The 24073-nt window shown below is 45.5% G+C and overlaps 2 protein-coding genes across 2 annotated transcripts in view; one reads left to right on the forward strand and one right to left on the reverse strand.

The window, feature by feature from the left end:
* The window catches only part of LOC137535306 (uncharacterized), a 29340-nt gene extending 13159 nt beyond the window's left edge, over positions 1-16181 (forward strand). The window contains exon 7 of the mRNA XM_068257136.1: positions 15055-16181. Coding sequence (XP_068113237.1) covers positions 15055-15581 — 527 coding nt within the window. The 3' untranslated portion in view covers positions 15582-16181. The remainder of the gene's footprint in view (positions 1-15054) is intronic.
* The window catches only part of LOC137535286 (zinc finger protein 585A-like), a 301513-nt gene that overhangs the window by 222698 nt on the left and 54742 nt on the right, over positions 1-24073 (reverse strand). The window lies entirely within an intron of this gene.

Here is a 24073-nt window from a genome sequence, read left to right on the forward strand (position 1 = left end):
GAGTTTGTAGTGCAGTGTTAGGCCCACACTGCACAAGCAGCATATTTTGTGACTGCAATGTATTTAAGATTTAAGGTAAATGCAGGTAAATGCCAAATATTTAACCACTTGCCCTCCCTTGCCACACATATCTATGCCCCATAAAACTTCACTTTACCTCCAAGGGGCGTAAATATACGTTCGCGGTGTCATCTCACTGCTGCTCACGCATGTGCACACGCTGGTCCTGTGTGCATGCATTGCATGCTCCCGTGCACTCTCATGCACGTCTGCTGTAACAGTAGCATTCATTGGTGCAAGGGAACATGTATTGAATATGTTCAGAAAGTCCCTGTGCTGCAACACCTATGCAAACAAAGAATGGCGCTGTAATGCTGGATACTCACCAAACAATTTGTTTTGCGTTTCGTATTCCAATTGATAATTCAATTGCATCGCAAAACTGATTTTATCTAGCTGTCAAAAGAATTGGAGCGATTCTGTGGGCGGTATCAGCTGTTTTATCGTTCGAAAAGGAATCAGACAAGTTGAATATAATCGATCGAAAGTCAGATAGTCTTTCCGTTCGTATGCCGTTCAATCATTTGCCCGATAATTTGGCAGACAAAGGAGTATTGACCAGGCCAGCCCTCCGTGACAACGTCATCATTAGTTGCAGTACCCAGCAGGCAGAGGCATAGCTATGTGGGGGTGCTGCTTCAAACGGAATTACGATTGTAGTTTCAGTGACGTACTTCCGTTTCCAGTACCGTTTCCGGCGCTTAGCATGCTGCGCCAGCTTTGCCTGCACGTCCTGCGTTATATGCCGCGTGGTTGCTCATCCAGCCATGGAGGATGCGAAGGTCAATATGGATTCAGAGAATCCTATCCCATCTTAAACCACCGTCATTCTGAGCTCCGATCCGCACGCCAAAATCCCTTCCCACCATGTGACCGGATCTCTCTGCACTGGTGAGACAAAAACGGGACCCTTCACCAATAGCTGAAATGTATGGCTCAGACCTTGAATTAGTTATAGGGCACCCCAGTCACTCTGCAGCAGAGAAATTGGTTTTCTACAACAACGCTGTTGTTTTTAATACGATGTGTCTAGGCACACTTTTTATGCTTTGTAAGTCACATAGTAATTAATAAACTAATCCCTTTTTCATGGTTGACCATTTAATTGAATGATTGACAATTGTGGCTGTCGGGTAGTGGATTTATGGGTATTGGTTAAGGTAAACAAGGAAGGATCCACAAGCCAGACAAGGTCGATGGAAAAAGCTGGTATTCTTTATTTGAAACTCCACATGACAAAGTGCAATAAAGCCACAGGATCAACTGATGCTTATCGGGCCTACAATCTGCCCTTAGAGTATGACTGTGGCCTAGTGCACACCAGAGCGGTTCTGCTGCGGTTTGCTATCCGCTTGCGGGTGCGGATACGCTTGGGTAATGTATTTCAATGGGCTGGTGCACACCAGAGCGGGAGGCGTTTTGCAGAAACGCATACTCCCGGGCTGCTGCAGATTTTGGATTGCGGATGTGTTTCTGCCTCAATGTTAAGTATAGGAAAAACGCAAACCGCTCTGAAAAAAGGCACTTCAGAGCGGTTTGCCAGGCGGTTTTTGTTACAGTAGCTGTTCAGTAACAGCTTTACTGTTACAATACATGAAATCTACTACACCAAATACGCTTCACAAAACCGCAAATTGCTAGCTGAAACGCTACAGAAAAAGAAGAAAAAGCGTTTCAAAATCAGCTAGCATTTTGCGGATCTGCTAGCGGTTTTTGGTGTGCACCAGGCCTAAGGGCAGATTGTAGGCCCAATACGCATCAGTTGAATCTGTGGTTCTATTGCACTTTGTCATGGGGAGTTTAAAATAAAGAATACCAGCTTTTTCCATCGACCTTGTCTGGCTTGTGGATCCTTCCTTGTTTGCTTGTGTGGATTGGCCTGGCTCACCAGATCCTGCACCGACTAGTATGATTTAAAGGGGATCGAGCGTACATGAACTTTTTTTTCTGCTATTGGTTAAGGTGTTGTTGCATCCCCTTCCCATTCCCCAAAATGACAGCAGAGAAGTTGGTGCCAGAACAGGAAGACTTGCCTTGTGAACATACATCCAAAAGTAAGAAGAAGAAGCGTAAAAGGTGCCACCACGATACATCCAGCGGTGAGGAGAGTGACTGTAGGCGCGCTGATGCTATGCCGTTTGATCAACTATTGATAATGGTGAAGACATTTGACGAATGTGACTACATGTGTGAAAAGACGAAAGTCTGCCATCCCAACACACATAAGGACTTAATTATTAAGAAAGTGCAAAGAAAACTTTTTGATGCTTTTGGAGTGCGCAAGAGCAAAGTTGCTTTGCAGAAAAAAATGATTCGACCTCAAACGAGATGGGCATCAGCTGCGCCAAGTCAGGAGGGCCACAAAAAAAAGTGAGTACAATTATTTTCAAAAGTTTATTTCTACAGTGCTCCTATTTTATTGTGTGGTGAGTGATACAGTGGAATAGAATTGTGCATAAAAAAGTGTTTCACTACCATGGGGCTGCTGCCAGCCACCTGCAGGCACAGGAGGGCTCGTGATGTGACATTCCCATGCTCTGTTGCCCCCTTGCGGTTCACTTTCACTTTTTGACGGTGGTGTCCAACGCGCCCGGGCAGCGCTGCGCGCGAGAGTCCTCGTTTGGGCTCCTATCGTTGTGAGCATACTTATCAAGCACGGTACAGATTTTATGCTAGTTTGTCTATGCTGGATGCTCCTGCCCAGGTAAAAGTCAATGAGGATATGGGCAGCCAGGGCGCAGTGGTCTGCTTAGATGTCTGCTTCCACTGAATGAAACGGCTCCGTGGCACGGAAATGGAGGATGGGTATGTAATGGCGTGGGCACAGGACAGCTGCAAGGGGGCTGACAGAAGCCACAGGAAGGTGTTATTGCAGCATTTCAGTTCCGTTTTAAATACATGTTTTTTCTTTGCCTTTTTTTCCCCCACAGTGCGCATGGATGGAGAAGCGCACAGCACAGTGAGCTCCACGCAGAACTCCAATGAGGAACTTCAACCAGGTAAGCACAGCCATGTCTGCTACCTGTGTGCCTCATTTACCATAGGCACTGTCCCCAAACCCAAAAATATATATACAGTGTTCTCCCCAGAATTTTTTTTGCAGTTGGGTGGCATGAAAAAGTAGCCGGGTAGGGAAGTAAAAGAGTAAGAGCCCCTTCCCACTAGGAAGTGTGATCGCAATCAAGCTGCGATCACGCAACATACAATTTCCACTACCTGTGATTGCGCCGTATAGCTGCCGGGAACAGAGCACGATCACCCGACAATTGCGATTTGGAAAAAAATGACGCATGCTTGTGGGAAATGAGCACCAAGATTAACATGTTGTTGTGGTGCTCATTGTGATCAGCAAAACTGCTGCGATATGCTTTCTGAAGTGGATCACAGCTAGTGGAAAAGGGACCTAAGGTCATACTGGGTGGAAAGGGAGGGTTACACAGAAGTGGGGTGAGTGGGTGGGTAGGTAGGTCAGGTTGGTGGCTAGTGAGATGGGTAGGTCAGGCTGGTGGGTAGGTGTTCAGGCTAGTGGGGTGGGTGGGTAGGTAGGTCAGGCCGGTGGCTAGTGGGGTGATGATCAGGCTGATGGGGAGGGTGACTCAGACTGGAGTCTGGCCGCTGGTGGGTCATGCTGGTGGACTAGTGGGGAGGGTGTGCATCTCACCTCGCCCCCCCCCCCCCCCCCATGCGGTAGATGCATTGTCACTGGCTCCAGGCTCTTTCAGCCAGTCGCCTGATCCACGCTGTCTCCTCTCTGCGATGCTGCGCACACCAAAACAGGAAGTAGTATGTGGGGCATCGCAGAGAGCAGACGGCGTGCATCAGGCAGCTGGCTGGTGCTCTAGCGTCAAAGAGCCCGAAGCCAGCTAGGCTGTATCTACCACCCGAATCTGCCACCAGAGGAGCTCATTGAGCGGTGGGGGTGGAGTAGGAGGGGGGATAGAGGTCGTAACCCCAGCTTCTTTACTCGGGATGAGTGAACCCCACCTCCCCCCACACTGCTCGGCACTGCTCTTGGCCGAGACGCACAGCACAGACTTTTGGGGCTGGACGGGGTTTCAAAACACCCGGGCGGCCCGCCCACCAAATTGTCCTGGGGAGAACACTGATAAATATATAACACCCCCTCCCACACGTACACATGATTCAAAGTCAGGCAACTCTGTTATGCAGAATCTACTGGGCCAAACTATAAAAGCTACCTGTTCTGAGCAAGAATATTATGTACAATAGGGGCAACGATGCTGGGACAGGCAGTACCGCCTCCACTGTTCCTATCTATAGTGTGAACACCTGAACTACCTACCTATAGTCTTTCAGATTGACATGATTATTACGCCTTTCCTCCCTCACACCCCCTTCATCCATCCTGTCCAGACCTCAGCTTTTCTTGGGCTCATTTGCGCCTATCTGTGTAAGGGCCCGTTTCCACTAGAAGCGGTGCGATGCGGCTATATAGCCACATCGTACCGCGGGTGTCCTGAACCCAATGCACGGCAATGGAACAGTTTCCATTGCTTGTGGAGCGATCCGAGAATCTGCAGCATGCTGCAGATCCTTGCATGGTCGCATCCGCCTGCTGTCCCCTCCATACACTTCCGCATTGGAAGATGCGGAAATGACGCAGACGCCAGCGAAAGGGATGCAACGCCGCTAGGTGGCCACACTCACATCCCTTGTTAGTGGAATTGGGCCCTTTCTTTGATAGGTGACACCGACTGTTGTGTTCTAGATAAAGCTTGTAGACAATGCCCCCATGCAAGCTGAGACAACGTGCATCAGGCAGGTAAGCAGACATGATGGCATTAGCCAAAGTGGAAACTGCATAGCTTCAGTCATAATTTACACGTCAGCCCCATGTAGTCACACATTATTTTTTTGACACCTCCCCCTTCCCCTTAAACCCTCCCCTGGGCCTACCACCACCCACCTCTAAACACGGCGACACAGGTTGGCCCCGTCCCAACCCTGACTTCAAGGGTTTTGCATGTAAGCAAGTGTTCTAGCTACGTAAACGGGTGCAACCGTAATACCTAGGCTGTGGGTCTACTATAATAATTATACTGGGGCCAATTTTAGTTAATACCTATACCAGGACAGCTTTATTATCTTCTTTTTCTGCGGTAACTATACAACCTGCACTGGGTTACAATAATACTAGCTATCTCTCCAGTATTCTCAACCTAACTTGCGTCAATTTGTCTTGCAGTTGTAGGCGACGACGACCATTGTGAGACAGAGGAACCACGTAGGCAATGTCCAAATGTGAGCCAACGCGACGTGCACACACAACCGAGACATCTGGTGCAGAGAATTGGTGAGTTGAATGTGTTATTGTGGCATAAGGCAACAACACTTTCCTTCCACCGACAGCAGGAGGCACTCCATCGGGGGGATAAGAAAAAAACACATTGCGTGTCCGCTCTGCTGGCATTGCACATTCTTTGTCCCCCTTTTTCTCCCCGGAAATTGTGTAAATGCAAATATTGAAGGGAACAGAGCGTTGATGCACTGTTGTTCGACTCGGAGAGTTACATGTATCTCCTAGTGTTCCTGGGTATGCAACAACAGTGAATGGAACGCGTGTTATGGAAAGGTTAAAACCTACCAAACCTTGATCCTAAAGTATGGCTGTTGTGCAGGGCCAGTTCAAGACTTTTTGCTGCCTGAGGCAAACTTGTGAGGATGCGCCCCTCCACAATGGGGAATGATCGCACAGCAACCAATGATTTGCTCTGCTTCATATAATGTTCTCACATGACATACTGCAGCTCAACACAATAGCACACTGGCTGGCTGTGAGTCTTGCTTCTCCTCCTACTCCTACAAAAATGCTGCCCCTGTAATCTCTGCACCTGATGCAAATTTTTCACCTTGCTTCATAGAAGAACCGGCCCTGATGTTGTATGCATCGATTTTGTGACTGCGCATGTAAACATGTTTAGCACTTGTTAGAAGAATATAGCTGTAAAGACAAAATCCACCTTGACAAAATATGTTATAAGTTTTGTGTGCATAGTTTATACAATGGCACAAACAGTGATTTACCCCTTTTTTTTCCCCATCAACAGGAACTGTTCAAGCACAGGAAGACCCAAAGCAAGCACTACTACAAAAGATTGAAAGATTACAACTCGATGTTGAACGTATCAAACTCGCGTTCACAAATTCTATCGACCAGCTTGCTTCCGAGTTGACAGAGGTGTACAACTGCATGCAAGCCCACTTGCAGCGCACAGTTTAGGATACTAACCGACGTTTTAAGTTGTATTTTAGTTGGAAAACTTTTAAAATGATAAACTTTTAAAGTAAAGGCTACTGGTTTCATACCAGATAATGTAACGGAATACTTGTATGGTACTTTTGTTCGACCCTTATGTACAGATGCATTTTTTTCATTAAATAAAAATTTGTTGACCTTGTTCGCCTTTTTTTTTCCCGGTTTGCCAAAAATGTTGCATCAAATCTCACATACAGTAATGCAGTTCATTGGAACAATGGGGAGGGAGGGGGGGTGGTCCAAGGGAGCATCACAGGGTCATTGCTGCAGCTCTTAAGGGTGTTGTGTCCCTTGGAGTACTGAAACGGTAAACCGCTTCTGGTTCCGGGGCACCACCATGGACAAATGGTTGGAACGCAGCACAGGGTCGTTGTTGTAGCGCTTCTGGGCGCCTTGTGCCAGGAAGCACTGCAACACTGACCCTATGCAGGTTACGGTGCAACACAATGGACGAATGGGTGGGGCACTTAGGTGAGTAGCATACATAAACAAGTACAGTTCTATAAAAAAAAGTTTTATTGCTACTATTACAAATGAATGGAATATAAAAAAAACCCTATTTTAAATCCAATGACATTAGAAACATAAAAAATACACAGCACCCGTGTATACAGGCAATCACAGTAAAATGTCAGTTTCCATGAACATGTTGCATGGTTCTATAGTTGATTGTAGGTATAGCCCAATGTCTTGGATGGTGGAATACTGTTTGTGTGCCTGAAAGTTTGGTCCGCATTATAGTTATTTGACAGGCTGTAAAGTTGGGGTGCGTTGCCGCGCCCGCTGTTTGCTGCGTAAATTTCGCTGACCGGTGCATTCACCAAGATGCCCTGCACCCCTTTATACAAGTTTCCCTGAGTGATCATCTCCAAATGAGACATTTTACGCATCCGTTTCACCAGTTGCATCGCAAAAGAGTCCACCTCATTGCCTGTTTAACTAGCAAGGCTCGATACCAGAAAGGGGTCCTCCGCTGGCACTGCTGCAGCTGTACTCTTTCCCTTCCCATTCCTTTGGGACGCAGTACTTGTTGCTCGCTGACTCGGTTGCGCTTGCTGATGGAGTTGCAATGGTTTCCGGACTGTCAGTGAACAGTTCTGGAGAACCGTTCTCCAGATTAAGCTGCAGGAAAAGTAAAAGAGCATGCATCAACCTCGATGTACAAACACAAGATGCGCAGCACGTTGTCTGCATCCAGTGATGATCGTCCCCCGATAACTCGACATGTAAATGAGGCAAGTAACCAAGACAACTTGAACTTTGTACTAGCCAGTTAAAGGACCGCTATCACAAAAAATCGTAAAAAATACATGTAGACACATACAAGTAAGAAGTGTGTTTCTTCCAGAGCAAAATGAGCCATAAATTACTTTTCTCCTATTTTGCTGTCACTTACAGTAGGTAGAAATCTGACAGAACCGACAGGTTTTAGACTAGCCCATCTCCTCATGGGGGATTTGTAGGGTTTTGTTTAGTTTCAAAAGCACTTAATGAATTGGCAGTTGCTCTCAAACTGCCACAATTGTGTACGGTGAGCAGGGAAGCTGGCCAGCATCATTGCATAAATCCTTTTCAGGGAATGTCTTTATAAAAAAAAAAAACCTTGCTGAGAATCCTCCATGAAGAGATGGACTAGTCCAAAACCTGTCAGTTCTGTCAGATTTCTACTACCCACTGCAAGTAACAGCAACATGGGAGAAAAGTAATTTATGGCTCATTTTACTCTGGAAGAAATGTACTTCTTATTCTGTATGTTTGCATGTACTTTCAATTTTACATTTTCCCATGAGCCGGTCCACTTAACATTTAAGGACCACTATTCATAAAAACGCCTGGGAAATCGCTATACTATACCTTCCATTGAGGCAAATCGTCTCAAAAATGGTACAGGCAGCGCTTTGGTGAGCGGATCGTAATTGAACCACTCAGATGTGAACACTCTCACAGAGAATCATTACACAATCGCTTTTAGGGCAATTTTCAAAATTGCAGACGCTTAAATGGCGAAAATGACGAAAATGACTTAGGTGTGAACAAGCCCTAAATGCTACTACTCTGGAAAACTCTGTTATGAATCCCCATAAAATCCTGCCTTTTCCTCCCTAACAACCTGAGGGCAGAGATGCTGAAGTATACCAAGTGCTGTGCACAGCGGATACCTTTGTTGTCAGATCTACCGTTTCATCACAGTCACATTGGCAAAGTGACACAGACTGACCTGCCTCGTGTCATATTGTTACAGCGTCCCTGGCCTGTAGCTCTTGGCATGCCGCTGTGTGGGCGCCGTATAGTTAATGCGTTTGTTGACACCGCAAGTGGTATAGCCCAGGACGGTGGCAGCTTGACACCTGCTGTCCTGCGTCCTGGCATACAGTGTCACCAGACCTGGCCTGTAGCAAGTGACGTGGTTGTGTGTGCCCCGTACAGCAGAAAACTTGGTTGGCACGGGAAGCGCTGCTGCCCAGGCACGGTGCCAAAGTGAGACAGGTTGTCCTGCCTCCTGGCGTATTGTGCCAGCGGACCTGGGCTGTAGCACTTGGCATGCCGCGGTGAGGACTCCGTACAGCTGATACATGCACGGCAACCCATACAGCTGATACCTTAGTTGGCATGGCAAGCACTAACGGCCAGGCACGGTGGCATGCCTGAGACAGGCTGTCCTGCGTCCTGTCCTATTGTGGCAGCGGACCTGGGCTGTTGCAGCTGGCATGCCGCTGTGTGCACCCCACACAGCTGAGACCTTGGTTGGCACGGCAAGCGCTAAAGGCCAGGCACGGTGGCAATATGAGACAGGCTGCCTTGACTCCTGGTGTATTTTGCCAGCGGACCTGGGCTGTAGCACTTGACATGCCACTGTGTGCACCCCGTACAGCTGACACCTTTGTTGACACGGCAAGCACTAAAGCTGAGGCACAGGGCAACGTGAGACAGGCCGTTCTGCGTCCTGTCCCACTGCGCCAGCGTCCATGGGCTGTAGCACTTGACATGGTGCATTGTGTCCCGAGTACAGTTGACACCTTGATTCCCATGGCAAGCACTGCAGTCCAGTCAAATCTGAAAAGTGAGACAGGCTGTCCTGGGGTCGCAATGTTCCAATCTGGCTCAGTGACTGCGGGGAGATAGCTGAGGTAAACTTTAGATCAGCATACGATCAGCCAGTTGCCAAGAAGAGCAGGGTTACGGAAGCCTTTGCTCCGCTGTTCTTGCTGCTCGCATAACTGTGCCCATTTTAGAAATCCTTGGACGCACTCTTTCAAGCAACTCATTGACCTGTACATCAGTCAAGCGCATGTAGTTCCTAAAGTCACTGGAATTATTTTCACGAAAGCTCTCTGATGAGTGCCATGTCATCCAGCTGATCCCTCTTCTGCAGCCAGCCCTTTGCCCACTCTCTTTTTTTGCCTTGGTTTGATTAGTTTCAGCTGCTGCTGCTTTCCTCACTTTTCCAAGACCCAAGATAGCCATGGCATGACGTGCATGTTCCTGCTCTGAGAGCAACATGCTGGCAGTCCAATGACGCAATTGCAAAGAGTTCGCAATTACGATCTTCTTTTGTTATAGCCAAGCATTTCCGGTCGGAAGTATGAACAAAACTCCTCCCTAAACACCGCCCTGCCAGTCGATCGTAAAAGGAATCGCAAAAAGTAATCGCAAATTTTCAGGCATTCCGATTGTATTTACAATTGATAAAACAGTTAAAAGTCACAGAAAATTGCAATGAAAATCATATGCGCGTGGATGCAAAAACTAAAAATGAACGGTAAAACAAACGTCTTTATCGATCGGGGAAAAAAATCGGTACCAAAAACTTATGGTGTGTATTCAGCCTAACAATTAGTGCTAAAAAATGGACTTCAAAAAGGCCATAGGCTCACCTTGAGAATAATGGATTGCTTTGTAATCCATTATCAAATGAGATTTACGGTATGTGACATAATTTTAATGGTAATGAGTTGTACAATACAGTATAATCTCCATTGTAAGTCTATGGGAGCAACGCCTGGTATAGTAAACTCTGATATAATAAAACTTCTGTTCTGTAAACATGTTTTTTAGCCCCTACGTGATGCTGACTCTGGATATAGTAAACATTGGACGGTGCATACATCACCAATATTTAAAAAAAACTTAATTTTCAAATTTATAAACAAACTTTGGAAAGTTTCAGCAAAACTACATGAAATGGTAGCTTAGGAAAAAAAACAAACAACCCTTTAAATAGCCCAGGTTGTTAACCTTCCATAATGACATTTGTGGCCTTTTTCTGTATAGACTCTTCTGGGGGTGTGCAAATTAAGTATGTCTCCAAAATGCTTTGTGCAAAAAATTGGCCTGTAGAAAAGCAACATGAACTTTTCCGAGTTTATGGCCTGCTAAATACCTAGCTAGCTACCGTATGAGACATATGTGATATCATTTTAACAGTCATAAGTTTTAGAATAGATTTTTTGGATGTTTTAGGCTAGTTACACACCGGGACGTTGCGTTATAGTGGACCTTATGGTCGCATAACGTCCCCTAACGCAACGCCTGCCGGTGTTGGTAGAGGACGGTGAGTGAGCCGCGTTAAGCGGCTCTTTCCGCATTAGGGCAGTGAGAGTGGCGCTGATTGGCCGGCAGGTATAGGTGCCCGAGTGTAAGTTAGCCAGTAATAGGTACCCTAGTATAGGTGTCCCCAGTATAGGTTAGTAGTAAGGTATTGGTACCTTAGAATAAGTTAGCCAGTAATAGGTACCCTAGAATAGGAATCCCCCCCTGCAGCGGTCACAGCACCCCCGCTGCATAGCTTTGGTCTTCTCTGTGAAGAGGATTGGGACCCAGCCTCATAACATCATGATAAGCTAAATAAGAGGCAGTCCTCAGAATTGAATTGGATTGGATCTAAGTTAAAGCGTATCACTTAGGGAGCATGCTATGAAAAAAGCTTTTAGGCTCCCCATCTGTAATCACCTACCTGGGCCCCCAAAAACAAAAAAAATTATTTAGCCAGAACAACAAACAAGAGCAACCATAGTTAAAAAAGAGCCTCAAGGGGATCCAAAAATACAAAACCTTTATTGAAGACCAAATCTCAAATATCAACACACAAATAAAATCAATTAAAAATAAGGGCCCCAGGAGCTCCTCATTCACTCCTCACACACCATGCCGCATCACACATACAGCCAACACACTAGCTGGTAGACACTTGCTGCAGCAGCTAAAGCAAGGTAGGTACGTATCAGTAATAGATATTATATGTGGCTGTCCCTTTAAGAGCTAATGCATTGCCCATATATATCATTTCAGGGATCCTCTTTTCCAAATAGACAGATAAGTAATACTGAATCCACAGCGGTGCTTAATGCACTCCAGACAGTGATGATTGCAAAGTTTCCTCTATATCACATGATCATAACTTGTGGATATCAAAGGATCTTCTCCATTCCCTTAGCGTGTTGGTGACAGTTCACATATAAACAATACAGTCGTCCCCACAGCTTACTTGTATATCATGATATTTCCATGGATTCGGAGCAGCTTACACCCGACAGGACCCACAGGTCCCCCACACTTTCTGCAGTCCGCGGTGATTCGCGCTATTTTTATCCGGATCCCTCATAACATCATGATGTCAGGTCCCAATCGTCCGCACAGAGAAGACAGCGCCAGGGCTCGCTGCCGGGGGGGTAATCAGGGGTGGGGGACACCTATACTAAGGTACCTATTGCTGGCACCTATAGCTCCGAAAGCCTCCTGGGTGGCATGCCCATAACTGTGATGGCCATACAGCTTTGATCTTTTTTTTTCTGCCTGTCACCATTACTGGCTAAATGCCAGAGAGGTTAAGGGGCTCCAACACAGGCGCAGAGGAGGCACTGAAATAGTGTGTATGTGTAGGGGGCATAGGAGGCACTGAAGGTGGCACACAGGAGGTTCAGAGTAGGCGCTGAAGGGGGCACAGAGGAAGCACTGAAGGTGGCACACAGGAGGGGCAGAGGAGACACTAAAGGGGCACACAGGAGGTTCATAGGAGGCACTGAACGTGGCACACAGGAGGGGTGGAGGAAACACTAAAGGGGGCACACAGGAGGTTCATAGGAGGCACTGAAGGGGGCACACAGGAGGTTCATAGGAGGCACTGAAGGGGGCACACAGGAGAGGCAGAGGAGACACTAAAGGGGGCACACAGGAGGTTCATAGAAGGCAATGAAGGTGACACACAGGAGGTTCATAGAAGGCACTGAAGGGGGCACACAGGAGGGGTAGAGGAGACACTAAAGGGGGCACACAGGAGGTTCATAGGAGGCACTGAAGGGGGCACACAGGAGGTTCATAGGAGGCACTGAAGGGGGCACACAGGAGGGCCAGAGGAGACACTAAAGGGGGCACACAGGAGGGGCAGAGGAGGCACTGAAGGTGGCACACAGGAGGTTCATAGGAGGCACTGAAGGGGGCACACAGGACAGGCAGAGGAGACACTAAAGGGGGCACGCAGGAGGTTCATAGGAGGCACTGAAGGTGGCACACAGGAGGTTCATAGGAGGCACTAAAGGGGGCACACAGGAGAGGCAGAGGAGGCACTGAAGGGGGCACACAGGAGGTTCATAGGAGGCACTGAAGGGGGCACACAGAAGGGGAAGAGGAGACACTAAAGGTGGCACACAGGAGGTTCATAGGAGGCACTGAAGGGGGCACACAGGAGGGGCAGAGGAGACAATGAATCATACCTAAATGTTTTTAAATGTAATAGTTGGGAGTGTTTGTAGACCAGTACGGAAGCTGTTAGCACTGACACTTCCGCTGTTGTGCTGCAGGAGGCAAACATATCCTTTATACGTGGAGACAGGGGCGGAACTACAAAACACGAGGCCCCCCAGCAAAATATTCATGGGGCCCCCAATAATCCCGCCCTTTCCCTTGCCTACCCCTGATGACTCTTGCAGACTGGGGCCCATTTTGTGAGGTGTGGACATCATAATCTTTACTCCCATCTCTTGTACAGCCACAAAAACTCCTAATCTGAAGGATGGACCTCTTTAACGGAGGGAGAGAAGTAGTAGTTGGGGTCCCATGCGGTTGGAAAGGGCTGCTCCCGTGTAGTTAGGCTCCTGCGTAGAGACACCGAGAGCATGCACATTTCCCATGAGTAGGCGTGACTGCATGAGCCGCACATGCCCAGTAACAGGAGCTGCTTGTGTATGAAGGAAAGAAGACAGTAATAGTTCTCTGTATGAAGTCGCACTGACTGGGCATTCATCACACTTAGATAATAAGGTGATAAGGTGTGCAGATCCAACATCCCAGACACCTCAGGACAAGTGAATTGCAACAAAAATGTAATGGTCCGCACCACCTTAGAAATATATCTTCAACTGTTTATTAAGTAAAAAACATACAAAGTTAAAAAGAACTGTTAGGCAAGACAGCCCGCTGTTTCGGGCTCCTGCCCATCTTCAAGTTGCCCAGTTCAGGAAAGAAGACATGCATGAGTCATTCCTGGTCCTGGGCATGCGGGGGTCATGAACTGGTGCATGCGCAGCCACAATCCGCTCATTCACATCCGCTTCCTGTATACAGGATTCATAACTGCTGTGCCACCTGGGAATGGGAGGGGCAGAGGAAGCAGCAAGAGCAGTAGCACCAGGATAATTAGGAGGTACAGCGGCGAGGCGGATGCGGATGCGGCGTCACAAGGCCGATTCCGGATCGATTTCAGCATGAATTTGATCAGGCATCACCTGCGGTGTACGGACAGGCAACAGATCTCTCTCCAATCAGATTTGATCAATGAGAGAGCTGTCTTTTGGTCCATCAGCCCATCGTCTGGTGTATTGGCACCTTTAATGAGATGAAGGTAACTCTGTACTTGTATGCAAATATAATGCAAATTGTATGCAGCTAATCACATTTCTCAGGAAACTCATTTGATTGTTTGATTCCAAGATACATGAAATTTGCATGCAAAGTAAAAATGATTGTTATGTGATTGGCCGCCTGTAATGAGCACAACCTTCTGCAGTTCTCTGTCAGACTGAAAACTAACGATGGTCAGTGACATGCCAATAACTCTGAGATGCTAATTATATGTAGAGTTACACAGTGCTGCATCTGGCCCATTTCCAATCTTCAGCATCTTTGCTTCAATTTAAAGCGCATCCGAGATGAAAAACTAACTATAACAAGTAACTTGTCTATATATCTTATCTAAAGTTTTGATAGTTTACACAGCAAATCTGGCTGCAAACAGTTTCAACAGAATAATATTATTTCTTCCTGTGATACAATGACAGCGGCCATGTTCTGTTTGTAAACTTTACACACAGGCAAGCAGATCTGCATCTCCAGCCCTCAGCCTGTAAAAACCTAATTTCCCCTCCTTCCTCCTCCCCTCTGCCTCTGAAATCTCTGGCTAGTAACACCTCCCCCTCTTTCTGCCCAGACTAAGCTCCCATAAGCCCTTGCTACTGTCTGAAAATGCCAAGGCACTCTGAAAAGCTGTGGGCGAAAGGCTTGTTTAGTTTATAGGGAATTCGAGTATTAAAACAAAAACAAAAAAGTATTTGGCTTTAGGAATGCCCTATAAACTTTATGAAAGAAACACAATTATGCAATGAGTAAAAGTTTATCTCGGATCCACTTTAAAATTATCAGCAGCTCACTGACCATCCCTAATGATAATTGTTCCTCCCCTCAGAATTCTCTAACAGGAAGTGATGATGTTTCTCTATTTGCAGGGTGGAGTCCCGGCATCAGGAACATCTCAGAGACTCGTCTCTCTGTATCCACAGACTGTACAATGGATGTTGATGTTTTTAAACAAGAGTCTCCTGCAGATATCCTGGTTACCCCAAATATTCCCCCAGACTCCCCTCACCTGTATAAACCTGAGGAGCCTCATACCCAGAACAGCTCTCCCTCTCCTGGAGGAGCTTATTCCTGTTCCACATGTGGGAAACGCTTTGTTTATAAATCACAAGTTGTCTTACATGAGAGAGTTCACACTCGTGAGAGGTCCTATTCATGTGCTGAGTGTGGGAAATGTTTTATTTGGAAATCAAACCTTTACAGACATGAGATGTCTCACACTGGTGAGAGGTCCTATTCATGTGTGAAATATTTTGTGCAGAAATCCAACCTTTTAATTTATGAGGAATCTCACACTATTGAGAAGCCCTATCCATGTGCTGAGTGTGGGAAATGTTTTGGGCACAAAGGATACCTTGTCACACACAAGACATCTCACACTGGTGAGAAGCCCTAGTCGTGTGCTGAGTGTGGGAAATGTTTTGTGCTGAAATCAGACCTTGGCAAACATAATGCTAGGTACACACCATACAATTTTCTGGCAGATTTACCTGCCCGATGGATTAAATTCTATGAAAATCGATAAAAAAAAAACCCAGAAAAACGATTAAAAAAAGATTGGAAAATCAGAAATTGAAATTCAGATCGGACATGTTGGAAATCGATCTGGCAGATAAATCTGCAAGAAAATTTTATGGTGTGTACCTTGCATAAAAGATCACACACTAATAAGCTCTATTCATGAGTTTAGTGTGGGAAAGGTTTTGTTCAGAAATCAGACCTTGTCGTTCATGAGAGATCATACTGGTGAGAAGATAACTTGCAAATGAGCTGAATACATTCTACTGTATATTTGACAACAAACACCTTCCACACCGAGACCTGTCACAGGATTTGCATCTCTTTACCAACAGACAACATTTCATAGCTCTGAGCTCTCCAGACAGGCAATGTCTCCGCCCCTGCTGTGCCTCAGCACTAGGGATGATCAATGAGATGCAAATACTGCTGAAATTATGCAAATATATGCAGCTTGAAAATGGACCAATCAATTTAAACCTGGATTTAAACTGATTGGTCCATTTTCAAGCTGCATATATTTGTATCAACTCGGAATAATTTGCGTATCTTTGATCATCCCTACTCAGCACACACTATCAATATACTGTAGGGGGGTCGGGGGAAAATGAGTTGAACTTACCCAGGGCTTCTAATGGCCCCCCGCAGACATCCTGTACCCACGCAGCCACTCACCGATGCTCCGACCCCGCCTCCAGTTCACTTCTGGAATTTCTGACTTTAAAGTCAGAAAACCACGGCGCCTGCGCAGCTGCATCCTCGCTCCCGCTGATGTCACCAGGAGTGTATTGCACAAGTCCAGTATGGTCTTTGGTCTGCGCAGTATGCTCCTGGTGACATCAGCGGGAGCGAGGACATGGCAACGCAGGCGCAGTGGTTTTCTGACTTTAAAGTCAGAAATTCCAGAAGTGAACTGGAGGCGGGGCCGGAGCATCGGTGAGTGGCTGCGCGGGCACAGGATGTCTGCGGGGGACCATTAGACGCCCCGGGTAACTTCAACTCATTTTCCCCCGACCCCCCTACAGTATCCCTTTAAAGGTGAAAACATTAAGGTGCGTACAGACGTCCAACTTTTTCGAATAACTTGTCGTCCGACTTGTTGTTTGAACTACTTGGCGTGCAATCAACAAGCCGTTCAGACATCATGTACACACTGACCAACAAAGCGGTTCAAATGATAAGTCGGACGCAAGCTGTTTGAAAAAGTTGGACGTGTGTACGTATCTTTAGGCTGGATCCACACTATGGGCCTGATTCACAAAGCGGTGCAAAAATTTTTTGCGGACTTTTGCGCGCGCAATTTGCCACGATTCGCGCGCAAATTGCGCGTGCAAAAGTCCACGATCGCGCGAATCGTGGCACTTTGCGCGCGCAAAAGTCCGCAAAAAAGTTTGCACCGCTTTGTGAATCAGGCCCTATAAGCGCTTTTCTGAGCGTTTGTGATTGCTGACCACTTTCTGAGCGCTTTTTAAAAATCACTCCCAAATCGCTGTAAAAATCGCCGCATATGCAATTTATGCAATAGCGGCGATTTTTATGTGTTTTTAATGAAAGTGAATGGGAGTGATTTTTAAAAAGCGCTCAGAAAGCGCTCAGCAATCAAAAGCGCTTGTAGTGTGGATCCAGCCTTAAGGTGGCCACACACAATTTTTTAAATATCTGTTCAATTTAAGACTGATTGTAACATTTCAAAAATATGACCAATGTACCACACACACACGTTCAATTTTTCCCCAGTTATGGTAAAAATGATTGGAAACTCTGACAAAATTGCTTGGGTGTGTATATTAATAAACTGACAATCTAACACACACCATACAATCTTTAGAAAGATTGAAGACAAATATCTGGCATTCCGGATTGATAAAAAAATCGAAGAAAATGGGAAATCCGATCAGATTTTTCAGTCGAATGAAGAAAAAGCTTTTCAATTTCTTCGGGAGATCCGATCGTTTTTATCGAATTGTCGTAAAATCGGATCATTTTATTGTATCGTGTGTGGCCACCTTTAGAAAGACTCCTGGACCAAATGCTGTGTCTGCAAAATGCTGGAAATTCTATGCTGATCAGCTAGGCTTTGTGTTAAGATATTTCCAGTACTCTCAGGGGACACTGCCTGTTATACTGTCTGTTATAAATGCTCAACCATTGTCCCAGTTCCTTAAAAAAAATAAACCTTCCATGTTTAAATTGCTATTGGCCTGTTGCCCTTACATCATTGAACATAAAAAACATTTGAAAAACTGAAACCCTGCTGGGCTCTCTAAAATTTGTCTATACAGTAGATCTAACAAGTCTGCAGGCAATGCTGGAAACATGTCGGCTTAATTTACTACAACATCTGGACTCCCCAGGAACCTATGCCAGCATTCTATTTATGGATTTCAGCTCTGCATTCGACACCGAAATGCCATCGCTGCTACACAGCAAGGTCTCCCAATGGAGGGCTGGAACCCACTTGAGCGATTTTTAAACGATTCAAAATGCTAGCGATTTCCCTAAATGCTCAGCTAATATTAATGGATGGGCCAAATTCCACTGGAGCGATTGCGATTAGCAAGATCGCTATCGCAGGACATGCAGCATTTTGTTGGCGTTAGCATTTCTGCAATGTAAAGTATATAAACGCTGGTGTAATCGCTCATGAATTGCTATACAGGGCGATTTGCTAGCGTTTTTGCACACTGTAAAAAAAAATAAAAAATTGAAAGGATCAAATCAGAATTAAAAAACGTTAATCACAAATTGCTACACAATCGCTGGCAAAAAGTTTACAATTTTTAAAATCGCTACTAAAATTGACAGAAAACGCTCATGAAATTGCTTACAAAACGCTCATTAACCTCCTTGGCGGTATGGACGAGCTCAGCTCATCCATGACCGCTGGAGGGCGCCGCTCAGGCCCCGCTGGGCTGATTTTCACAACTTTTTTATAAAACACGCAGCAAGCACTTTGCTTGCTGCATGTTGGTCCCGATCGCCGCCGATGCACCGCTACCCGCCGCGTAACGACCCTCCCCGCCAAGACCCCTGCGCAGCCTGGCCAATCAGTGCCAGGCAGCGCTGAAGGGTGGATCGGGACTCCGTCTGACGTCACGACGTCGAGGACGTCATCGCGATCGTCGTCATGGCGACGGGGGAAGCCCTCAAGGAAATCCCGCTCAGACCGGGATTTCCTTAGGCAGGTACGTGCCGACGGCGATCGAAGGTACGCGCCGGACACCGCAGGGAGGGGGGCAGCATGTAGCTAATGCTAGGCTAGCTACATGATTTAAAAAAAAACTGCTGCGCCACCACCCTGGCCAGGGTGGTTAAAAACGCTAGTAATTGCGATAGCGATTTGCGCTTTGTAGTGGGTTCCAGGCCTCCGGGCTCGTTCACGCTACAAGAGCTTTTCTGAACGCTTGTGATTTGAAAAGCTCTTGCTAATGTAATCCTATGTGTGTGTTCACATAGGAGCAATGTGATTTTGTAAAAATCCTCCCTAGGATTGCATTAGCAAGAGCTTCTAAAATCTCTGGCATTTAAAAAGCTCTAGTAGTGTGAATGAGCCCTAAGCATCCCTGAACCCATCTGCAAATGGATAACCAATTTCTTGACCGACAGAAGACAACAGGTTAAACTTGTACACCATGTTCTGCCTCTCCACAGATCCCCCTGTAAAGGTGCTAAAGTTTGCAGATGACACAAAAGTAGTTGCTGCCTATAAAATGGGGATGAGTCTGCATATAGGCATGTAGTGGGACTGATTTCCTCCTGGTACAGCATCGACAACTTCAATCTTAATGCTCTTAAAGTGGACTTGAATTCAGAACTCTCTGCTCTAAAAGATACACAACAGCATAATAACCTTTAAACAAAAACAAAATTCTTTGTTACAGCTGATACAAATCATAAAATAAATCTGCACTGCTTCTACTTCCTGTTTCAAGGAAGCAGACATATTGTTTACAGCCTGTGCTTTCATATGTGCTTATCTGCCATAGGTAGTCATGTGACACATGGGGAGATTAAATTACAACTAGTTATTAGTCACAGGTGAGAGGGAATTAGACAGGCTAAACTCTTTAAATACATACAGGGTGCGTTTCTGTTATATTTTCCTTGTGTCTTGTGCAAGAGTTCAGGTCCACTTTAAGACCATAGAGATGATAATAGACTTTAGGAGAACTCCCACCCCCCAGCACATCCCCCTAATCATAAATGGCTCTACAGTGACCCAAATAGAGTAATTTAAATTTACAACAACTAAAAATGGGATGGCAATACGGTCACCATGATCAAGAGAGTGCAACAGAGGATGTACCACCTACAGCAGCTGAGAACATTTTTTCTACCACAGTAATTAATGGTGCAGTTCTATACTGCGATCACAGAATCACTCATAACATCCACTATTACTGTCTGGTTCGGATCACGCTCCGTATGAGGAAAGGTGAGACTGCAGCGCATCATCCCATCAGCAGAAAGAATAACTGGAATAATTGGATGTAGCTTACCTTCCCTGCAGAATCCTCTAGCAGGTGTAGAAAGACAGCAACCAAGATTGCCTCTGACCTCTCCCACCCTGCTCACTCCATCTTTCAACTCCATCTTCAACTCAATTGAGTTCATGTCTGGTACTATAGGAGGCTTGTGCTTTAGTGTTTTGTCTATATGCATAAACTGTTTTTGAACAGGTATCCAGATGATATTTGTTCATTTTTCTCCAGTTTTCACTGTAATGTGTCAATTCTATTTCATTTATTATCACCCCTTTTCAGAGGGGGATTGTTTTTCCTCTGCTGCTTTATTATGCGTTTTCCATTTTTTTTCTTATGTTTTTAATTAGTCTATCACTGGTGATGGTTAAAGAGAATCTATACTCTAAAATTCTTACAATAAAAAGCATACCATTCTATTCCTTATGTTCTCCTGGGCCCCTCTGTGCTGTTTCTGCCACTCCCAGCTGCAATCCTGGCTTGTAATTGCCAGTTTTAGGCCGTGTTTACAAACAAAAGACATGGCATGTGATAGGCAGAGAAGAGCTCAGTCTGTGACTCACACAGAGCCTAGAGGGGGCATGGAGAGGGTGTGTATAGCTTCTGCCTATAACAGCAGACAGCACATTACTGCCTGAGCCCGACAAAGCCGTCAGAGGAAAGAGATTAGATTATATAACAGAGATAATACAGCCACTGTGCAACTAGGAAAGGCTGCAGTAAGACAGACCACAATAGAACAGGTATAGAAACTTATAGGTTAGAAGAAATAAGGCTGAAAATTTTGTTACAGGGTATCTTTAAATTGATTTCATTTTTACAACATTCTAATCATTGTTTATATTTTACATTTTTAGATATACAGTGGCTTGCAAAAGTATTCGGCCCCCTTGAAGTTTTCCACATTTTGTCACATTACTGCCACAAACATGAATCAATTTTATTGGAATTTCACGTGAAAGACCAATACAAAATGGTGTACTCGTGAGAAGTGGAACGCAAATCATACAGGATTCCAAACATTTTTTACAAATCAATAACTGCAAAGTGGGGCGTGCGTAATTATTCAGCCCTCTTTGGTCTGAGTGCAGTCAGTTGCCCATAGACATTGCCTGATGAGTGCTAATGACTAAATAGAGTGCACCTGTGTGTAATCTAATGTCAGTACAAATACAGCTGCTCTGTGACGGCCTCAGAGGTTGTCTAAGAGAATCTTGGAAGCATCAACACCATGAAGTCCAAAGAACACGCCAGACAGGTCAGGGATAAAGTTATTGAGAAATTTAAAGCAGGCTTAGGCTACAAAAAGATTTCCAAAGCCTTGAACATCCCACGGAGCACTGTTCAAGTGATCATTCAGAAATGGAAGGAGTATGGCACAACCGTAAACCTACCAAGACAAGGCCGTCCACCTAAACTCACTGGCCGAACAAGGAGAGCGCTCATCAGAAATGCAGTCAAGAGGCCCATGGTGACTCTGGATGAGCTGCAGAGATCTACAGCTCAGGTAGGGGAATCTGTCCATAGGACAACTATTAGTCGTGCACTGCACAAAGTTGGCTCTTATGGAAGAGTGACAAGAAGAAAGCCATTGTTAACAGAAAAGCATAAGAAGTCCCGTTTGCAGTTTGCCACAAGCCAGGTGGGGGACACAGCAAACATGTGGAAAAAGGTGCTCTGGTCGGATGAGACCAAAATGGAACTTTTTGGCCAAAATGCAAAACGCTATGTGTGGCAGAAAACTAACACCGCACATCGCTCAGAACACACCATCCCGACTGTCAAATATGGTGGTGGCAGCATCATGCTCTGGGGTTGCTTCTCTTCAGCAGGGACAGGGAAGCTGGTCAAAGTTGATAGGAAGATGGATGGAGCCAAATACAGGGCAATCTTGGAAGAAAACCTCTTGGAGTCTGCAAAAGACTTGAGCCTGGGGCGGAGGTTCACCTTCCAGCAGGACAACGACCCTAAACCTAAAGCCAGGGCAACAATGGAATGGTTTAAAACAAAACATATCCATGTGTTAGAATGGCCCAGTCAAAGTCCAGATCTAAATCCAATCGAGAATCTGTGGTAAGATCTGAAAACTGCTGTTCACAAATGCTGTCCATCTAATCTGACTGAGCTGGAGCTGTTCTGCATAGAAGAATGGGCAAGGATTTCAGTCTCTAGATGTGCAAAGCTGGTAGAGACATACCCTAAAAGACTGGCAGCTGTAATTGCAGCAAAAGGTGGTTCTACAAAGTATTGACTCGGGGCTGAATAATTATGCACACCACACTTTGCAGTTATTGATTTGTAAAAAATGTTTGGAATAATGTATGATTTTCGTTCCACTTCTCACATGTACACCACTTTGTATTGGTCTTTTACGTGGAATTCCAATAAATTGATTCATGTTTGTGGCAGTAATGTGACAAAATGTGGAAAACTTCAAGGATGCCAAATATTTTTGCAAGCCACTGTATATTGTAATTTTACAGCGTGAAGAAGGGTCATTGTGACCCTTGGGCCTATCATTGCTAATGGATGGATATATGTATATTGCTAATGGATGGATATATGTATCACTATTCAAGAATGTATTGTGTATATTTGTACTTTTTTTTTTTTTTAAATATTAAAAATGTGATTATCTTTGTAATTGGTTTCCGGAACCCCTTCCTTCAATTTTACGTCCTTGTAACTCATTAAAGTGTTTTTAAAATACCTAAGCCAAAGTTAAGGTCAAAAAGTAAATACTTACCTAAGAAGAGGAAAGCTGCTGGAACCTATAGGGATTTCAATTTCCTTAGGCAAGAATGTGCTCCCTCAGGTTCTCTTTAAAGCAGGATTGTCACCATAAAAATCAAATATCAACAGCAACTGGTCTGAGTGTATTAAGTGATAAAAATGCTAATCCTGCATTCAAAACTTTTATGGAGTTATCACATACCTTAGGATCACTGGCCCTTTAATTGCCATTGCCAAACAGTTGCATGCTGGGGGGGGGTCTTTTTAGCTATAATGTATTCCTCCCTCTTCTTACCTTTATTTCCCACCTCCTTCTAGTGACATAAGACAGTTTACTTCCTAGTATAGTCCTCAGTGGGAGTGTCTGACTCTGGGAGGAGGGCGGGTAACAAATAGGGATGGCCCTGCCTAGGAGAACTCGTGAATTTGCTGTGATGACTTCCTGGCTTAGCACATGATCATGAACAACAAATCAGAGCCTTACAAATCTGTCAGCTGATCAAACTGATCACATGCTTCTCCATCAGTTCTCCTAGGCAGGGCCATCCTTAGCAAGAGGAGAAAAAAAAAGTGAGGGAGGAAATGATGTCAGGAGGTCAAAGGTAACAAAGATGGAAATTGTCTAGAATAGGATTTTCTCCTTTTCCTTTATAAAATTTCACTGGAATCATATTGTGGACGGTGCAATACATCTGTTATGTAAGTAGAACTAGTATTTATCTACTTATATATGTGTCTTTTTTTTCTAGGTTAGCATGGGTGTCGCTTGTTCTTTAACCTCCTTGCCGGTTCAATTCCCCGGCAAGGAGGCAGCGCAGGAGGTTTTTTTTTATTTATTTATTTTTTTTAAATCATGTAGCGAGCCTAGGGCTCGCTACATGATAGCCGCTGAGCGGCGGCATCCCCCCACCCACTCCGATCGCCTTCGGCGATCAGAGTAAGCAGGAAATCCCGTTCAGAATGGGATTTCCTGCAGGGCTTCCCCGGTCGCCATGGCGACGGGGACGTCATAGGGAATCCCGATCCGCCCCTCAACGCTGCCTGGCACTGATTGGCCAGGCAGCGCAGGGGTCTGGGGCGGGGGGGAGCGACTCAGCGCAGCGGATTGCGGCGGATCGGCGGTGAGCGGCGGCGATCGGGAGTTACAAGCAGCTAG

Source organism: Hyperolius riggenbachi, chromosome 10, assembly GCF_040937935.1.
Source record: "Hyperolius riggenbachi isolate aHypRig1 chromosome 10, aHypRig1.pri, whole genome shotgun sequence".
Classification (NCBI taxonomy): Eukaryota; Metazoa; Chordata; class Amphibia; order Anura; family Hyperoliidae; genus Hyperolius; species Hyperolius riggenbachi.